The 18,432-nt window shown below is 56.5% G+C and overlaps 6 protein-coding genes across 6 annotated transcripts; 3 read left to right on the forward strand and 3 right to left on the reverse strand.

Annotated features, from left to right (window-relative positions):
* Positions 1–3,221: 3,221 nt before the first annotated feature.
* On the reverse strand, positions 3,222–5,344 carry B0T15DRAFT_22904 (glycoside hydrolase). Its single transcript, XM_062862921.1, has 5 exons — positions 4,852–5,344; positions 4,338–4,796; positions 4,060–4,264; positions 3,637–3,991; positions 3,222–3,579 (listed from the first exon to the last, which is right to left on the reverse strand). Exons 1-5 carry the CDS (start codon positions 5,005–5,007, stop codon positions 3,387–3,389), a joined length of 1,368 nt encoding a protein of 455 aa, XP_062725847.1. The 5' UTR covers positions 5,008–5,344; the 3' UTR covers positions 3,222–3,386.
* A 2,227-nt stretch (positions 5,345–7,571) lies between these two features.
* On the forward strand, positions 7,572–8,658 carry B0T15DRAFT_506780 (uncharacterized protein; the record flags this gene model as incomplete). Its single annotated transcript, XM_062867605.1, has 6 exons — positions 7,572–7,627; positions 7,767–7,831; positions 7,905–7,982; positions 8,332–8,385; positions 8,448–8,524; positions 8,566–8,658. 6 exons carry the CDS (start codon positions 7,572–7,574, stop codon positions 8,656–8,658), a joined length of 423 nt encoding a protein of 140 aa, XP_062725848.1.
* A 587-nt stretch (positions 8,659–9,245) lies between these two features.
* Positions 9,246–10,227, forward strand: B0T15DRAFT_385513 (uncharacterized protein; the record flags this gene model as incomplete). The annotated part of the gene is made up of 2 exons (XM_062864283.1): positions 9,246–9,947; positions 9,997–10,227. The coding sequence occupies 2 exons, from the start codon at positions 9,246–9,248 to the stop codon at positions 10,225–10,227; spliced, it is 933 nt and encodes a 310-aa protein (XP_062725849.1).
* Positions 10,228–10,315: 88 nt separating this feature from the next.
* B0T15DRAFT_388843 (uncharacterized protein) lies at positions 10,316–11,033 on the reverse strand (the record flags this gene model as incomplete). The annotated part of the gene is made up of 2 exons (XM_062864461.1): positions 10,316–10,453; positions 10,506–11,033. 2 exons carry the CDS (start codon positions 11,031–11,033, stop codon positions 10,316–10,318), a joined length of 666 nt encoding a protein of 221 aa, XP_062725850.1.
* Positions 11,034–13,222: 2,189 nt separating this feature from the next.
* On the forward strand, positions 13,223–15,615 carry B0T15DRAFT_22932 (UTP--glucose-1-phosphate uridylyltransferase-domain-containing protein). The gene is made up of 4 exons (XM_062862927.1): positions 13,223–13,434; positions 13,918–14,013; positions 14,071–14,147; positions 14,207–15,615. Exons 1-4 carry the CDS (start codon positions 13,321–13,323, stop codon positions 15,495–15,497), a joined length of 1,578 nt encoding a protein of 525 aa, XP_062725851.1. The 5' UTR covers positions 13,223–13,320; the 3' UTR covers positions 15,498–15,615.
* Positions 15,616–16,458: 843 nt separating this feature from the next.
* B0T15DRAFT_481562 (inhibitor of growth proteins N-terminal histone-binding-domain-containing protein) lies at positions 16,459–18,289 on the reverse strand (the record flags this gene model as incomplete). The annotated part of the gene is made up of 2 exons (XM_062866033.1): positions 16,459–16,487; positions 16,843–18,289. 2 exons carry the CDS (start codon positions 18,287–18,289, stop codon positions 16,459–16,461), a joined length of 1,476 nt encoding a protein of 491 aa, XP_062725852.1.
* Between the last annotated feature and the right edge of the window lie 143 nt (positions 18,290–18,432).

Below are 18,432 nucleotides of genomic sequence, written 5' to 3' on the forward strand. Positions count from 1 at the left end.
ATCCTCATCGCGTGCCTCACGCTCGTGCTTATCCTGGCGGTCACGTTTTATCTCGGCTTCCCTAGCGATGCGATCGCGCTCGGCCCGCACCTGCTCAATCTGCGCACGGCGCTCATCTTTGTAGCGGATTTCTCGCTGGTGGCGCGCAAGACGCTCGTACTCGTCCTGCTCCTGTTGGCAGCGGCGCTCCTCCTCCTCCTCCTTCTTCTCGCGAGGACGGGGATCCTGCCGCTCGAGGCGCTCACGGGCTTCGCGGTCGCGCTGCGCTTGGCGCTCGTAGTCCAGGCGCTCCTCACGGATACGCGCCTCCGTTTCGCGGAGCTCGTCGAGCTCGCGTTGCTTCCCGGAGTCCGACAAGACTGCGGCACCGGCCGCAGCGACAACTGCTGAGGCGATACCTGCCGATGCTGCAATCTCGGCGATGCTTCTGTTGTCCGGGGCAGGACGGGAGAAACGGTCTTCCGGGCCACGCCTTTCATCCCGAAGGCCGACACGCCGGTCATACGACTGGTCGTAACCCCGGTCATCGCGGCCATCACGTCGTTTCTCCGGGCGATCTGAAATCGCGGCCGTCGAACGGGAGCCGCCAGGTCCAGTCCCAACAGCGCTGCTTCCATCATCTGGGAAGTTGACCCCAAACCGGCGGTCCTCGACGTGACGTCTGTCAGGAGGTAGGTCGTACACGTGATCGTCGGGCCCCTCATACCCTCTCCCCTGCCTTCTCGGCTCCCTCCTCCCTTCCACACCACCGGCCACCGCCGCCCCAACCGCAGCCCCCACAACAGCGGGCAGCGCCCCGGAGACTACAGCCTCCACGGCGCTCACCTGCTCACCGCGTCCCTTGTTCTTTGATCTCCGCTCGCGGGGACTGCCCTGGTAGGCCTCCTGCTGCGCCCGCTCGGCCGCAGCGGCAGCGCGCTCCTCGTCAACCAACACGCGCGGCGACCGCGGAGCCCACGGCTTCGGCGCCTGGATCTCGACCGAGTCTGGGCGAGGATGGGAGGCATACGCCACCTTCTCCCCGTCTCTGTCCCGGTCGTGGCGCGTGGGGGTCGAAGGAGAAGCCGCGGCCGCGGCAGCAAGCGGGACAGACACGCCTGCGGCAATCGCCGCGGCGGCATCGAATCCGGAGGGATCGGCCGTCGGAACCGGGTAGACGTTGCGCAGGGGCCTGGCCTCGATGGATGCACTGCTCGGCTGCGGGATCGGGTCGTGAAGCGGGGCATGTTGGTGGTCCAGCGTCTGGCTGCGTGGTGGAGGCGGGTATTCGCCGGGCTGGAAGCCGCACGGCGTGTTGACGAAGCCGCGCAAGGAGTTGACGGGGCCGAACAGGGCCGGATCGACGGCAGAGCTCTTGCGGCGGGCCTGGGGAGGCCGCTGGGGGGCGGTGGTCGAGGCGACACTCTGCTGGTATTGTGAGGGGCCGGGGAGGGGCAGCTCCGGATCGGAGTACTTGGGCATCGGGCCATAGGCCAGTCCGGAGTCATCAGTTGAGGAGTCCGAGTCCGAGTCGGAAGCCGACTCCCAATCTGAGTCGGACTCGTCGCTGCCACTGTGAGGCTTGGAGGTGCCGATGCCGCGGGATGTGTGGCCATGAGAAGAATGCTGGAGATGGAGCTGCGAGATGGCCGCGGCGGCGGCTACGATGCGGGAAGGGCGCTTCTTACCGGCGCGCTCGAGATCCCGCTGGTTTTCGGCTCGGGCAAGGTCCGAGAGCTTGCGGCCGAGCGCGATGATCTCCTCGTCTGTCTGGGCCCGGTGCAGCGCAGGGCGGCCATCAGGCCCAAACAACGAGTCCTCCTGCGAGGGCTGGTGCTGGTGCTGCTGTTGTTGTTGGTGGTGGTGGTGGAGTTGCTGCTCGTAGAATGCTTGTTGTCTCTCGAACGAGGACCGCGATATGTAGCCCGCGCCATAGGCTAGGTCGCTATCCACGGACGAGGACGATGAGTTCTTCCTGCGGAAGGAGCGGCGCTTCTTGACCTTCTTGACCTTGGCTGAGGCGAAGAAGTTGCGGATGCCAAAGCGGCTCTTTCGCGAGATGTTGAGCAGCGAGGACGAGGTCGAGGACGACGACGAGGAGCTCGAGTCGGCGCGGGCGCGGCCTTGGGGGTGGGACGACACGGCGGCGGCGGCGGCGGCGGCGGCTGCATCGGCGAGCGCCTGTCTAGAATCCCGGCGCCCGGCGCGTCGCCGTCGGGAGCTCTCGGGGCTCCGGTGACGAGGCTCTCGCATCATTCTCGACGGGTCAAAAAAGGGTCCACAATCCCTTCACGGTCCATTCATTGGGCTCAGTTGTGTATTTGTGTACTGTATTCACACGACGGATGGCAGGGGTATCAATCAGGTTGGAAATGTGCCTTCGCGCCGTATACCGCTGAGAGAACCGTAAAGTCTTCAATCTGATGTTGTGTGTGTTGTTTGGATTGCTACACTAGGTACCTTACGGTATTTGCTCTGGGCCACGGGAGGCTGGGGTCTTGCCCGCGATCCACAAGCGCCACCACCCTGGAGCTCCCCTCTCCTCACTGTTTGGATCCGCGGCTGGGGCTGCCCAACATTGCCTCGCTGTGAGGTGTGCTTGGGTGTCGGCAGGGATGCGATCTGTTGAAGTGAGCTCGCTGCTCGCTGACGCTGAGGCGTGAGCGAACTGCCCCCACCTGATCCCCGGGCCGATCCTGATGGGCCTCGTTCAGCTGGGACGAGGAGCTCCAACTCCGACAGGCGGGTACCTGATTGGATGGAACACGACCACTAACGCTAGCGTCTCCACTTCCAGTGTGGTCGCAACTTTGTCGCGGCTCACTCACTGGGCTTGAGAGAGTTGCACTTCGACAAATCACGGCATGCTGCAGCATCTCGCCTTCAAGCTGCAGGTCGGCAGCGCGTCGGCAAGTGCAACATACCGCTCAACTTGCGCTGTTTCTCGCCGTCTGTACTCTGAAGTCCTGCAAGTTGGTTTGCAGCATGCGACGTGTCGGCCGGCGACGGGGGCGTCTGCAAGTTGACTGGGGCTATCCGGGATGCCCTTGCCTTAACGTTATCTCTCTACGTCAATAGTGTAGGCACACTACTTCTTCCCGCCCAACTTCTGTCTGCTACCCGGTAAAAAGACCCAAGTACTATAGAACCGAGGTTGCAGATCAAACAAACCCTATTCGCCCCATTCGACGTCCATCTCGAAGTAAGGTCTCGTGGAGGGCAGTCATGGTGACATTGTGATCGTTTCTGTCGTAACCATCTAGGCTCTATTTCGTCCTCTCTATCCCAAAACTGCCAATTTAGGTACCCAAACAAGAAGGCCGCATATACACGACATGGCGCGCCGCATCTGAAACCAACATCTTCCTAAACCATCAACTCCTGAGTCCAGTAACCCAGACAGACATCTAGGCAGCTGTGAAGGTCGAGTTGATGGCGCCGAGCTTGATGTTGGAGTAGACGACATAGGCATCCGGGTGCTCCTTCTCGACGTTCTCGGGCAGACCGGCCTCGGGGTCGCATCGGCCGCGGGCCACACCGGGCTTGCTCGGGTCGGCGTCAGTCGGGTAGTTGCTGTCGAGCCAGTTCATGGAGACGGCACTACAGAGATGGTTAGTACTAGTAACTCTTTTTCTCTCTTTCCTTGAGACAACGTACTGATCGTCCCAGATACTGAGCACGAGCACCATCTTCTCGAGCGACTTGCCCATGGCGGCCATGCCGCCGACGGTGGCGAAGTAGTTGTTGTCGCCAAAGGCCGTCTTCTGCTGCGCGCAGAACTCGTCGCTGATGTGGTTGACCGGGTCGACGCCCTCGATGACCGTCTCCGAGTTGGGGATGACCTTGCCGTCCTGGACGTAGAAGCGGTGGATGCTCTTGAGCGTGCCGCTGTCGGTGCCGTCGTCGGTGACAAACTGCGTCACGATGGTGAAGGGCTTGGACGTGTCGACCGTCTTCTCCGGCCCGTAGAAGTCCTTGTTGCCCATGCGGAAGCTGTTGAAGTCGCAGCCATCTGGACGAGGATTGTGTCAGCTCATCCTGCTCGGTTTCTCTCCATCCATCCATTCAGGGGTAGCATACCCTTGTCGCACAGGCCAGAGTACCTCTCATCGCCGGAGCCGCAGTCAGTCCCCTCGCACCTAGTCTGCTCGTTGACCTTGCACGGGTGAGGCGTGTAGGCGGTGGCGTCCAGGTTTGCCTCCCAGATGTCCATCTCGGCGCAGCAAGTGCCGTAGTTGCCCGTCCCGGAGTTGCCGTCGACGCCGCCCCAGCCCTCAACGTTGGCCTGGTTTGCTCACAATGTCAGTCATTGCCGTCGTTTGGCGCCTTACAAACCGAGCGCATCTTTATTAACCCACCTCGCCGTTGATGAACTTGATGTCCTGCGGGCACTGAGAGTCGCAGTAGCCGGTGCCGTACTTGGCACCGGCCTTGTTGCCGGCAAACCGCGACAGGCCGCCGTCCTCGTCCATCTCACTGAAGTACACGGCGCCATTCAGGCCGCAGGGGAGCTTGGACACGTCGACGTCGAAGGTGAACTCCTTGTTGAGCAGGTTGAACATGCGGTACTTGTCGTCGCTGGCCATCAGGTAGACGCGCGAGCCGACATTCTGCCCGTTGTCGTTCTTGGTGACGAAGTTGAGCCGCAGCGCGCCCGATTGCGGCGTCGTGATGCCGTACGTCTTCTCGTACTCGGCGCCGTCAAGGGCGCAGTTGGCCGCGCAAGTCTTGCCGTCCGGGCAGGCCGTCGCGTTCCACGAGTTGCCCGTGTAGCAGTTCGTGTAGCCGCTGGTGACGTGCGTCCACCGCCAGTTGGCCTGGGAGGGTCGCGTTAGTCGGGGATGCAACGAGCATGGTGAGCATATGACTTACGTCGAGGACCACCGTGGTGTCTTCCTTGGTGCATGAGCCCGGCGCCGTGCACACCTCAATGGGGAGTGAAGGGTGCTTCTCGGCGGTGAGCGTTCCCACTTGCTGGCCGAGCACTAAGCTGGCGAAAGACAGTGCAGTTGCTACCCGCGTATACATGGTGACTGGCGACGGATGGTGGTTGGGGATGGAGAAGGTGAGGAATCAGCTGACAAAGGAGTGGACTGGATGAACAGAGAGGGCTGGGACTGCTGCTCTGTCCTCTCGATCACAACGCAAGGGACACCGTCCCTTTTATATACTTTCCTCGAGGACGACCATCGGACCAAGATGGGCAACATATCCAACAACCTCCTCCTCTGGAACCGCGGAACCGGTGTTATGCCACTCAATGGGGAAAACAAAGTCACATTCCGACATCCCGTACCCGTCACCGCGCTTCCAACGCGCGGCATCATGAGCATTACGCCGTTGAGCCTTTCTTGAGCCGTTGCAATAAACATACCGCCCATATCCACATCGCTTTCACAGGATGGCTCCAGGCGTCTTGCCCCGGCGGCTCGACACGGGACGATCTCCCGACGGGGCGGTCGCTGCACAGGACGTTCTATTCAGCATAGGGTTCCAAAGAGCTCAACTTGAGTCGTTGATTACCATCGAACCCCATGCGGGAGAGCCGCAGATGTTGAGGTTGCACTGGTGCATTGCGGCTCTGATTGCCTGTCGAATATAGGCAGATTTCACTTTCCCGGAACCCGTCCGCCGAGGTCGACCAGTTGAGCTCGGATCGACATCTACATGAGGCACGCAAGGATCTGAAACCGGGACAAGGTGATGCACCAATATCAGGCGGCGGTTTGTCGCGCTCAAAAAGGAAGGCGGGTTATTGTAGCCCTGGAGCCCTCTCGGCGCCCGGGGATAGCCGCGTTATCCGCAACGAACTCGACAACAATGCGACGGTTGCGACCAGCTTCCAAAGACGCGCATGATTGTTCTTCCGAATTCTTGTCTCCTCCTCTTCTATTTGCTCATGCCATTTGCACGTCCGTCTATAATAACAGAGCCATCCCTAATTATTGAGGGTCAGCCACTGATCATTACCGTAGCGTTACCTTATTGGAACGAAACTATGAGGGTCTGCTGAATTGCACCTAGGGGACATGCTATGAACTTTGGGCTAAAATTGAGAGCGACACTGTGTAAAGTGTATACGAAGGATGTCCTTCGCATGGAATTGGGAAATTTCTTCTCGGCCCAGCTCGACTCAGGGTCGGAACGAGTCGTTGACTCTACGTAGAACGCCGCGGAGTCTAGCGGCGAGCTCAGTCTCTAACAGACTACATCTAAAAGAAGTCTTGTTCCGTTCGACCGCTGTTACGCTTGGGAAACGATCTTCAACGGAAGCTCCAAGCTCAAGTGTCCCACGATTTGTTCGAACACTGAGTGATAGATCATGATCGGCTGATGGGCCCGGACAAAGAGCAATCAGATAAACTGGTGACTCACCAGGCAACGGAATAACATCGCCTTTTGAGAAGAGAACTGTTCACAAACCATGCCATGCCCTTGTTTTCCGGGTGTGAATTCTTCTATATCAACGCACCATCAACCTCGCCAGTGATCATGCCTTCCTCGGGGTCTCTTGGTGGTGGATGAGTCTCAACCGCGAAGATCTCGCCGGCCGGCGCCAATAGGCGTTCGTCCACTTCAAACCGAGTAGGGAATGGTGTTTTACACCGAGCATATCTAAAGCTGCCGACTTTGGATAAGTGGAACTCTCGTATGTGACGTCTGCGCATGCTAACGATGAGTGTTCATCTGCCTAGTGAATAACAGTTCATTTCACTTGATTGATGTGGGCGAAACTGTGTGTGGCGCAAGACCGGTGATCATGGATGTTGAACCTAAGGTAATTGGATTGCGCGTTCGGAACGGACACCCGGCCCTGAGCACGTCGTGTTGGGGTCATTTCAGTGCCGACAACACTGATGCCCTCGTGCTTCCGCTCAGTCCTAGACTTCTTCAAGCTCCATAGGTCTCTCAATCGGTGGTCATATTGCCTCCTCCAGGACTCGGGTACTATGGCAGCATGACAGAGCCAAAGACTACACATAGAACCCACGACGGAATGAAATGATACTTCTGCATGGCCAACTCAACCTCGTCGATGCTGTCAGCCTCGTCGTTTGAGGTGATGATTCTGGAGGACAACAAGTCATATAAGGCAAGTAGCGTGCTAGATGAGCCACCGACCCTTAATACCCATCTTCAGCGACGAGGCTATCTGGCTTCCACAATACCTAATGTTAGCCATGGAGCGAGGTATGCGGCCAGTGAGGCTCAATCCTCGCGGTGTATACACAGTACGCCGAAAGTCACCTGACTACAACTGAAAACAAAGCTTAGGTACCTAGGTAGTGTCACGTCAGTCTAGGGGGAGGGCGGTGTCATACAGCACAGCTTCTGGTCATGTATTAGGTCGGTAACACTCTGGCCATTGGAACAGCATTGCGCAACGCCCCTACGCAAAACATTATGACAAGTGCAACAGACCTAGGGCCTCTACCATATTGTTGACTGAACAAACTAGCTGAGACCGGAGCAGCCTCTTTCATTAATAGTTTGTTGCCCCTATAATAGTCTATTAGACATCTTATATAGAGAGTGAACTAGATGACCTGGGTTAAGGTTATCTAAAGGAGTAATACGAAAACCTAAGTCCAATGGTCTCCTACCTCTTTGGGGACGAGCCTGGTGTATCCAAGATTGTGGAAATATTGTACGTCCCTCTCCGGCTTTTGATAATTCCCTTCTTCTTCAAGACACTCCCTGCGCCGGGGCAGGGCAGTTTGCTAGGTAGTTTGTCGGTTTGTGATCCTTACGTTCGGTGACTGACGCACGACACACAATGTTTTTAGTGTGGTTGTCATCTGGCTCATAGACAGCGTAGTTCTGTTCATTGCCACGCGCGGTATCTTTTCGAGTATGTTGCACCCAGCCCGAGCTGGTTGGCCTCTCACTAGTGAATTGCTATACATATACTAGACACAAGCGAGAAATAGCGACTGCATTCTTCACCTCAGCGATAGCCTTGAACTACCTCGTAGGCTCGGGCGGCACCGGCGTGACCGATGGTATGGGCGTCATCATGGTGTTAGTCATTGTTAGCACTCTGTGGCCAGTTGCTCGAGGGTTGTAGAGAGGAGATTTTGTGTCTTCTTGGCCCGAGTAAAATAGATCCAAGCTCTACAGATATGGCACCTTTGCTGAGGAACGGTAGCATGCTTCTGTAGCTTGTCATGACTTACATTCGATGGGCTACCTACTGGTACTAATATCCTGTCTGCAGTCTAACAAGGAGGGTTCAGGGCTTCTGCCATTGACCACGTCATAATGCCGAAATTCTAAGGATGACCCTTCCCTTAGCTCCCATACATAGGTACCTGGTATTTGATTGATTGTCTGGACAACCCCTTGCCACAGTTCATCAATATGCAGAAGGTAATCACTACTTCACGGGATCAGCCGCTTTCAAAAGTTGGTACAATACTCTTCTGATGCTGAAATATCTAATGCTCACACAAGAAAACCTCCTACAGGCCACGTCATGCCAGAATATGACTCCCAAGAGCGGCAGACAGGGCAACGTCCATCTCTTCCTTGGGGGTATAAGGCGGTGAGTAGCACTCTGACTAACGCTGTATATGTAGATGTAAGGCGTATCTCATTGCAAAATGGACACATCGCATGCTTGACTCGCTCAACCCGGACGAGTGCATGGAAAGAGACGTGAATATTTTTGCCCACTAGGCGTCTGATCAGACAAATTAACATATATGAATCAACTGAAGTGAAAGTATCCAATGGGTTTCGCTTTGGTCCTTACCTAGATCACTGTCATGGCTGAGATGGGATCTCTGCGTCTTGACCCTAACCCCAGATTATCATCTGCCATTTCAACTTGATCTTGATCTCAACTCCCCGGGCCGTTACTCTACTAACCTCTCTTGGCTGTATCATAGGTACCTGGTCCAGCTTCGTTTCATTGCTCGCCATCCGAGTCAGTCTAGGAACTCAATCTCCAAGTTAATGTCAACTTTTAAGTGAATGCAAGTTCAGCGCTGCGGACATTCTGGATTGCTTGGGCGGTCTGTGCTGTGGATTAAAGTTACTACCTAAGGTAGGTAACCTTAGCTGCAGAGCCTCCGAGGTCGCACGCTCATCATCAATCGTGCAAAAAAGCATCGTTACAACTCTGCATTTGTCTTTCGACCGTCCGCTCATCTCCAAAATACCTGTGCTATTCTCGGGAGGCTGAGGTTTCCATTCCGCAAATCGCTTTTTCATCCAAGTCTCGACGTCACCAGCCTGTTGGATACATCTGGACCCCAGGCAGAATGGAAGTCCCCCTCCTCACAACTGCTCGCCTCCGCGCCTTGGTCCCAGACCCGCCCGCGACAGTCAGCGTTAAAAATCTGTCCGCCGTGCTGCAGTACGCGGGACACGACGCATGGGGCCGTGGGCGCAAGCCGCAGCCGGCGCTGATCTCGGCTGAGGTGGCCTTCTCAGCGCCCTTCTCCTCCATCGCGTCAGAAGACAGGTTGACCGATGATACCGTGCATTACGGCGCATTGAGCAAGTTTATACTGGCAAATCTCGACAAGACGGAAGGGTACCGCCGGTCGACTCTGTCAGATCCCAGGCAGGATGACTACTGCGTCGGCCATGCGCTCGCAGGCTTGTGGCACGCCTTGACCGGTCTCACGGTGCAAGGGGAACCGGGTAATCCCGACTGGGCGCCATTTCTGCTCATGAGAAAGGTTCCCTTGTTGTCGCTGACGATCACGTTGCCCAAGGCGTCACTTCTGGGCGAAGGGGTGAGTCTGACCGCCAGCGCCGTGTTTGAGGAGGGCACGGGGAAGATGCAGGCGAGGGCAGAATCACTGGAGATCAGCAGGCTAAGGGTGCCGACCCTGATCGGAGTGAACTCGAACGAGAGGCTGGCCAAGCAGCCTGTAATCGTGACAGTTACCATCGAGGACTTGGTTGGTATGGCGCCACGGGATGTCTACACGGAGGTGGAGGAAGTTATTGTCAAGGTGAGCATTTCAGCTCTCATCCCACGATACGATATGCTGACGGAAATAGGCTTTGGAGAGCTCGCAATTTGGGACGCTCGAGGCACTAGGCGCCCATATAGCAGAACGTGTCCTGACATGCCCCGTACTGGGGCCTTCTTGCCAGCATCACAGAGACCGCCAGCAGGTCTGCGTCCGCATGGAGAAGCCGATCGCAGTACCCATGGCGGACTGCCCCATTGTGGAGGTCAGGGCGACAATGGCATCTCTCGAGCAAGGGAGAGCGAATCGCGTGATCTAAGTCTAAAACCTCTGGGGATAAGTCTCTGGTATAGCGTCCAATGTCTGTCCTATCTGCCCAACCCCAACTCCAACTCCGAGGGCTCCATTCATTCTTTCTCGCAGAGAGGAACGTCACCATTTGTGATCTCCCGGATCACCTCGGGATCCGGGTCGAACAACATGATGTGGAAGTGTTCCACCGATTTCACAGATTTGAGCGACGCCCAGTTTTTGAACCATACGACCTGTTATCCGTCAGTGTTACAAGCGCATCGCGGAGAGAGTTTCGTAACGAACATGATCTTGGGGTATCCTTGAGAACACTATGCGGACATAGGCATCGATTTCGGCCCGTGCCTTGTCAGTCAGATCCCCAGTCTCCGGGTCTTCCTCGAGCGCAAACTTGGTCCAGACGACGAGGTGTACGATGCGCCTGTCAATGCCATACGGCCAGTCATTCCTCAGGACCTTGATGTCGTCGTCGAACTCAAATGGCCGGCCCCTGGGCGTGATCGGCAGCGTCCATTGCAACCGCTGTGTCAGGATAAAGTTCATGACGCTGCCATAGTCTTGCTTGAGCTTCCAGGTGAAGGCATGGTATCGGCGCAGGTCTGAGGGTACTCTCTGGAACAACTCCAGACGGTTTTGTGCTACCTTTTGCCGCACCACTTCCCAAGAATCGAGCTCAAATTCGCTGTCCGGCGTGCTGATAATGCGCCGGTCCTTCTCTGTGATGTCCCGCAGGAACTCGGGGCATTCCGCGGTCCTCAGGTGTTCAGGGACGTTGACCTGCCAGTAAGGCAGGTCCTCAGCGGCGCTGCCCATATAGCTGACTGTTCAAGGTGTTGTAGCAGTCAGGGCTCAGAGTCGCCAAGTCGCGATTTGCGATGCTCGTTGGTGTTATGTGGTAGGCGGCAGGTGAGGGACGGAGTGATAGCTGGAAACGTAGGTACTCCCTGGGACTATGCAGCAACCACCAGGCAACCTGGAGGTTTAAATCAAGAACTTCACCGACTCAATCATGCCGGTTTCGGGCGGTGATGGCTCTCGGCCAGGTGGGGTCGGGGGATAGGCAGTCTCTTGCGAACCTTCAACTGGAACTACCTATTTCTGACACTGCTTTCGTACTCGGGCTACATACTAGTACCATGCAGACATGAGCACGAAGCACTGGTCTTCTCAGCACACCATTATTAGTGTAAGGCCATGCAGTTCGGAGTCTGAACCGTGGTGTCGAGGGGCTGTGGAGCCGCAGGGTAGCTGCACCTTGACCTTCGGATACGGCTTCTGCCCAGCACCAAGCCGTAACGTTACAAAGACATGGCGTTTGTTCCCAGAGTAATCCGTATGCGGCTCAGCGTTTGGGTTGATCCGGAAGCTGCCGAATCCCTATTTGACAGGCTCACCGTGGAACAGGAAAGAAATATCCGAGATCTTCAGCTCGGAAGAGAGAGACAAAACATCTTAGCCGTCTGCGCCACGTGGGTCGCCACCCTGAACTTGAACGGCCTGGGAGTGCGGCTGGTATCGCGGCGAGCGCGGGAACTTATCATTAGGAGTGCTCTCGAGACCTTCGTTTCGTTTCCTTGTGGATGCATTCAATCAAAGCGAGGTGGAGCAAGAGGAAAGAAGGCCCGGAAACATCATAAATATAGGTACGTAAATGCGAATTTTCGAGATTCAACAAGCTCCATGTCCTACTAAGGGACAGTTTGAAGGTCCAGAACTACCACCCCGACCTAGCGTCGAGCCTTCCCGCGAGCTGAGGCGGCTTGTCCCTCGACGAATCCGCCTCAAGTGAGCTTGAACTCAGTTCAAGTTGTGAGCTGGCCTCTTATCAATGCAGGCCGGGTTGGTTCTTTCTTCTTTGACGATTATTGGAGCGCCTCGGCTCCCAGAACAGATATTGTCAAATTTCCCCGCTGATGGGTGGTGGATCTAGGCTTGATGACGGGAAGTCCAGCGTCGGCCTTGTTTACATCCAGCTCCCGCTGGGCTGAATCTGGGTTCTATTAGAACAGGGATCCGAATGGAACACTTCGGCTGGAACCTCTGTTAGTGTCCGAGGTATTGCAGCCCGTGAGCGAAGTTGATGCCCAGTGCATAAGGGGGAGGCTTGGGCAGAAAGGAATCAAATCTGGAGCTGCTTTCGGCTGACGGGTAGCTGATGTGAAACGTCAAGTCGCAGGAAGATCCTATGTCGAGCAATGTCGAGAGCGATGCCACTGGGGAACGGCAATCAAATGTCGAGGGGTTGCACTCCGTAAAGTTCTCGTCCCGCGACCGTACATACAATACCTTACCTTGCAAACGGACTTGGCTAGAAGCAGGCAGTGAAACTAAACGGTACGGATCAGACAACAGCAGTAGTCACTAGAGATAATGTTTTGCCCTGTATGTCGAGAAAGATGATCGTTGTAGTCCTACTGTTCCGTATAAGTACCTTGCAAACAAAATGCGTTTGTCTGTGCCTTCGCCGCCGTTCTCGTCGTCAATCCTGGTTTGACGGGAGTGGGCTCCGTCGGTAAATACACGCCCCACTAACACGTCCGTCGATGGAGCTCTGACGATCGATGAGGAACCCCATAAAAGCATCCATTTCCCAGGGGCGGGCACCTCTTGAGCTACAATACATGTACAAGTACAGACCGCCTCTCTTTCCGTCCTTCGTCGTCCCTCCTTCTTCCTCTCTAAACCAACTCCAAAGGTGCAACCCATCCCTCTGGCGTTCTCGACGGACAAGCAGCCCACGCCACTTGCTCAAATCGTACGTACCAGTGTTGCTGCCAACTGTCAGGAGCTTCCCCTCCAAACAAACAACCCCGCACCTCGAGAGCTCTGCCAAATCATTGCTGCGCTCTTAGTTCCACCGCAGGCAAGAGGGGTTGATCCAAGTCGATCCCACTTGTTCCCAAGGTGTCGCAGCAGCCTTCATTACGTCAATGGGCTAATATATTCTGTCAAGCAGCGCCTCCCTGTCACACCCTTCGGCAGACTTCAAAAGGGCTCTAGGATCTCGAAGCTTAAACGGTGCTCGAATTCGGTTCTCGGCGAGAGTCTGAACCACGCCAACACCATCTTTTAGCGGCATAGCTTAAGAGCTCCCGGCAACATGGCGGCACAAGCGATCAAGAGCGCCCTTCCCTCGCACCTCAAGCCCGGGAACGGCAACGGCGATGACTCCGAGTTTGCCAAGAGACATCACGGCAAGACAAGATCGCACATGGTGAGTTCTGCAAATTCTTAGCCTTCTTTTTGGGCGGTTTTTATGGGAAGCGTTCTGTGGGGCCCAGCCGAGGAGGAATAAAGGGATGACAACATGAGGGTCGCATTGAGGAGGTGGCTGGGCGACTTGCATTGCATGCTCGTCATGAGGTCACATACTGCGTTCGACAAGAGTCCCCTGGTTCTGGAGACATCCCTTCTTGAAAGGAGTCAACAGGGCTGGCCACTGTGATCTGGCACCGGGCCGATACCCGAAGCCCCCCAGCTTCCCCAACGGGCAGCCAGAGAGCTTGGACGCTGGCAGCCTACCTCTAACCACTCACAATACGGCCTGCTTCTACACGAACTGTTGTTCTGTGACTCAAGATGGCAAATGTTGAAGAATACAATGTGGGGGGCATAGTCGTTCCCTTCGATGTTGACTGATACTAGCGCTCGCTTATCGTGAGAATATCGCCGGGCTAACCAGCAGCCTTGTCTCTAGGCTTTTGAGAACACCTCAACCAACATCGCGGCCGCTCAAATGCGCAATGCGCTTACGAACCTCGCCGAAACAGTGAAGGACCCGGAGCAGAAGAAGGCAAGTTGCGGCCAGTGAGCTGAAAAAGGAAAACGCGGGCTCTAATTCGTCAAACAGCTGTTTGAGACGGAGATGGACAACTTTTTCTCGCTCTTCCGCCGGTATCTCAATGACAAGGCGAAGGGCAACGAGGTGTAAGCTTTCCCTGCGTAGAGCTTAGGGTCGGAGGTAAAGCTAACGTGCCTCTCTCCAGTAACTGGGACCGCATTGCGCCTCCTGCCGAGGGCCAAGTTGTGGACTACGAGTCTCTTGCGAACTCTGAATCCGTCAGCTTCCTCAACAAGCTGGCTGTGCTCAAGCTGAACGGTGGTCTCGGTACCTCCATGGGCTGCGTCGGTCCCAAGTCGGTCATCGAAGTCCGCGACGGCATGTCCTTCCTCGACATGTCGGTTCGACAGGTTGAGTACCTCAACCGCACCTACGGCTCCAATGTGCCCATTGTCCTCATGAACTCGTTCAACACCGACGAGGATACCGCGGCCATCATTAAGAAGTACGAGGGTCATAATGTGGACATCCTCACCTTCAACCAGTCGCGGTACCCCAGGATCTATAAGGACTCGCTCCTGCCGGTACCCAAGTCATTCGACTCTGCTCTTCATGACTGGTACCCCCCAGGACACGGTGACGTGTTCGAGTCGCTGTACAACTCGGGCATTCTGGACAAGCTCCTTGACCGCGGCATCGAGATCATCTTCCTCTCCAACGCTGACAACCTTGGCGCCGTTGTCGATCTGCGCATCCTGCAGCACATGGTGGAGAGCGAGGCCGAGTACATCATGGAGCTGACCAACAAGACCAAGGCCGACGTTAAGGGTGGCACCATCATCGACTACGAGGGCAGCGTGCGTCTCCTCGAGATCGCCCAGGTCCCCAAGGAGCACGTCAACGAGTTCAAGTCGATCAAGAAGTTCAAGTACTTCAACACCAACAACATCTGGATGAACCTGAAGGCCATCAAGCGCGTGGTGGAGAACGACGAGCTCGAGATGGAGATCATCCCCAACGGCAAGACCATCCCCGGCGACAAAAAGGGGGAGTCGGACATCAGCATTCTCCAGCTCGAGACGGCCGTTGGTGCTGCCATCAAGCACTTCAAGAACGCGCATGGCGTTAACGTACCCCGTCGCCGCTTCCTGCCCGTCAAGACGTGCTCGGACCTGATGCTCGTCAAGTCGGATCTGTACACTGTTAAGCACGGCCAGCTGCAGATGAGCGCCAGCCGATTCGGCGACGCGCCTCTCATCAAGCTCGGTAGCGACTTCAAGAAGGTTTCTGACTTCCAGAAGCGCATCCCGAGTATCCCCAAGATCATCGAGCTTGACCACCTGACCATCACGGGCGCCGTCAACCTCGGCCGTGGGGTCACGCTCAAGGGCACCGTCATCATTGTCGCTACGGAGGGCCAGACCATCGATATCCCGCCTGGATCCATCCTGGAGAATGTGGTTGTCCAGGGCAGCTTGCGCTTGCTTGAGCACTAAAGGACGGGCGACTCTAGCGTAGCACAAGGCGGTCTTTGCTTCTTGTTGGGATTCTCTGTGCTCTTGTGGGTTGCACTGTTACTTCAATCGAGTTTATAATACACAGCTTTGCATATGCTCCACGGAGAGAGAATGTAGACGGGTTAATGACGCGAGATTATGGTGGCTACCCCCTCGTCGATGTCTGTCCTACCCTTGGCAGATGGAATGTGGCCAGTTTGTGAGACGCTCGGTCATTACCTATGAATTTCATTCTTCGAAATCTGCCTCTCGGGGGGGTTTTTGGGGTAGTTTGCCTTGTGGCCAACTGCTCCTTTGCAACCTGCTGTGTTCCTACAATGACTTGCGGAGTTCATCCGATATCTGGCGCCCAGTACAGGGCCCACAGGTGGCATTGATACCTCCAACAGATCTGATGATGTGGCCGATGTCCATTTACATGATTCACCAGCAGTAAAGACAATGCAAAGCCGCAAGTAAGCCTCCGGCCCGCTGGTAAGCTGGGCCATAATTCGCGGCTGGACACAGTTTCGATATAACGTCCTTGACTTTAAGCTCTCCGGTACGTCCTGTGGGGGTAACAAGCAGCGTCGTCGCCAGAACACCAGCAATAGCTGTACAAGTACATAGTAATACATACGGACTAGGTACAGTCCAACCCCTGAATGTTCGTTAGTGCCTGACTTGAAGGCCAGGATCTACCCCAAAATCTCGGTCTCAGCGTCAAAACAGCCAATCTTTCTACGGAAGAAACGTACAGATGAACTCAGCCTTTTAGGTTATTGCAAGGTGCTCTATTTTCCTGCGTTAAATCAGCTCTTTTCGTAGTTTAGGAGTGTTGTTTCGGGGTTAAGAGTAGAACCCTTGTCGCAAATTCCGCCCTAACAATCATTCAGGGGTTGTCCTGAGTGTAGCCTGAGTGTAAGCTATGGACGGTCCCAGCCAGCTGTAATCCGACACATCAATCCCGGATGAGAGTAGCCTTTGCCACTGTCCGTGCATGTAGGAAGCATGACCGCACACGCCCTACGAACCGGCCCAAACCCCAACTAGTCTGCTAACCGTCATCGCCGCGATGCCGGAACAAAGGTGCCCGACGGGGTTTCGCTCCCCACCGGCTTCCTCCATGGCCGGAGTTTACCACCTCTTGGCTGGCGCCCCATCAACCAGAAACCTACCCGTCGTCGCCACGACTCCGAAGCAAATAAGGTCCGCGACAGGGTTTGGCTTTCCAACCCTTCGCCCAACCAACCTCACCCAGACACCGGCGGCTGCCGGCTCCATCGAAGTTACCGCTCTCGCCTTGTGCCGGTCATGCATTACGAACCGGCCCTTCCACTCCCACCTCCAGCCCCTCCAATAGCCCCGCCCTTCTCCTTCTTCCTTAACTTCTCGCTGCACTCAGGGCAATACCAGGTCCCGTTGGGTTCGCTCTTGAGTCCGACACAGCCCCAGTGAAACCACTCGTACGGACAGTCGTCGTTGTCGCACGCCACCATGTTGCCGAAGCTGACGTTCTGGCAAGAGCAATACTTCTTGTCGTCGCCGGCCTCGTCATCGTCGATCTCCATCACGTCGTCTTCGTCTTTGATAGTGGTGCGATGGTGCGGGCTCGGGCGGGTCACGGCACGGACGCCGTCCGGACCGCCCGCCGTGGGCGTATGGTGGCTTCCTTCCCGCGCGGAAGGGGGTAGAGCGGCTTGGTTCGAGCCCGAGCGGGAGAGCACGACGGGGGTGCGCCGCCCGCCGGTGCGACTGTCGCTTTCATCGTCGCTAGCTGAATCGGCGTCTGAGAGCTCGCTTTCGGCGGTGGAGGAGGGCGAGTTCTTGGCTGCGCGCTTCACGCGGGACAGTCCCGACTTGTTAATTCCGCTGCCCCCGGCTGGCGTGCCCTTCTTGCGCCCCGCTGTGCTGGATGGCGTCCCTGCTTTGCGGCCTGCCCCGACGCCCAGGCCCTTAGTCGCTGCGCGTGGTCCTGCGCTGCCGGCCCGCTGGATGCCTGCAGCTGTCTGGTGGCCTTTCGGTGTGCCCGGGCCGAGGGACGAATGACGGGCCAGTCCGCTGGAGGTTGTGGGCAGATTGCCCGGCCGGTTCAAGCGCTGCTTAGGCGCTCCGCCGCCGGGACCGGCGGAGCTCTCGCGCACCTGGCGACCCATGATCATGCTCGCAGCCGGGCTAGCCGGCGCAGATGCCGAGCCGTGGTGCAGTGTCTGAGCATTCCGTACCTGGGCGTTGGCTACTCGAGCCTGGGTTCCATTCCCAGCTGTATTCAACGCCGAGATCGAGGGGTGGGTGCCATTGACGGCTCGGGGCGCGGGCGTCCCGTTCGTGGCATTCGCGGCGCTGGGGCGCAGGAGAGAGGGCAGCTCATCAGGGTCTGTAAAGCCTGGCTCGCTGCGGTCGTAGAGCATCTTTAGCTGCATGTCCAGCTGGCGGATGTGCTTGTCCATGGTCTGCTGCAGCTTCTGGGTAAGCGAGATCTTCTCGTTGGACAACTGTTCTGCCAGCGCGAAGTTCTTCCTGATGGTTGCCCTGTACTCGTCCTCTTTCGGGTTTGGATGGTGGCTGCCATGGGCTTTGATCCACTTCTGTATACGCCCGTCTCGCTCCTCGATCTCCCTCACGAGCTTGTCATATTGACGGTCCTTATCGGCGATTTCATCCTGCAGGAAGCGCAGCTCCTCGGGCAGGTTCTGTGTCCTATTGATCCACTCGTCGAGAATCAATGCCGGGTCGAGCTCGACAGGCGGCATCTTCCTGACGAAGTCGATGGATAAATCGTCTCTAGGCATGGCTGTTAACCCGCCGTATGGCGAACGCTACTGCCTGCGTGGTGTAGAGCTTGCGACAACTTGAGGCCTAAGACAAAGGATGCTCCACTCCAGAGTCGCATCAACTCTGAGGCGCCCTGGGAGCTGCGGCAGAGAGACAAGAT

This window comes from Chaetomium strumarium (assembly GCF_033439665.1).
Source record: "Chaetomium strumarium strain CBS 333.67 chromosome Unknown B0T15scaffold_1, whole genome shotgun sequence".
Classification (NCBI taxonomy): domain Eukaryota; kingdom Fungi; phylum Ascomycota; class Sordariomycetes; order Sordariales; family Chaetomiaceae; genus Chaetomium; species Chaetomium strumarium.

What these genes read in the sequence shown, in the direction of transcription:
- B0T15DRAFT_22932 (XM_062862927.1), top strand. Translation starts at nt 13,321, where the DNA reads ATGGCGGCACAAGCGATCAAGAGCGCCCTTCCCTCGCACCTCAAGCCC. An exon ending in AGGACCCGGAGCAGAAGAAG is followed by an intron (nt 14,014 to 14,070) that starts GCAAGTTGCGGC and finishes TTCGTCAAACAG; the next exon opens with CTGTTTGAGACGGAGATGGA. An exon ending in AAGGCGAAGGGCAACGAGGT is followed by an intron (nt 14,148 to 14,206) that starts GTAAGCTTTCCC and finishes GCCTCTCTCCAG; the next exon opens with TAACTGGGACCGCATTGCGC.
- B0T15DRAFT_22904 (XM_062862921.1), bottom strand. Translation starts at nt 5,007, where the DNA reads ATGTATACGCGGGTAGCAACTGCACTGTCTTTCGCCAGCTTAGTGCTC. An exon ending in ACACCACGGTGGTCCTCGAC is followed by an intron (nt 4,797 to 4,851) that starts GTAAGTCATATG and finishes CGACCCTCCCAG; the next exon opens with GCCAACTGGCGGTGGACGCA. An exon ending in TCAAGTTCATCAACGGCGAG is followed by an intron (nt 4,265 to 4,337) that starts GTGGGTTAATAA and finishes TGAGCAAACCAG; the next exon opens with GCCAACGTTGAGGGCTGGGG.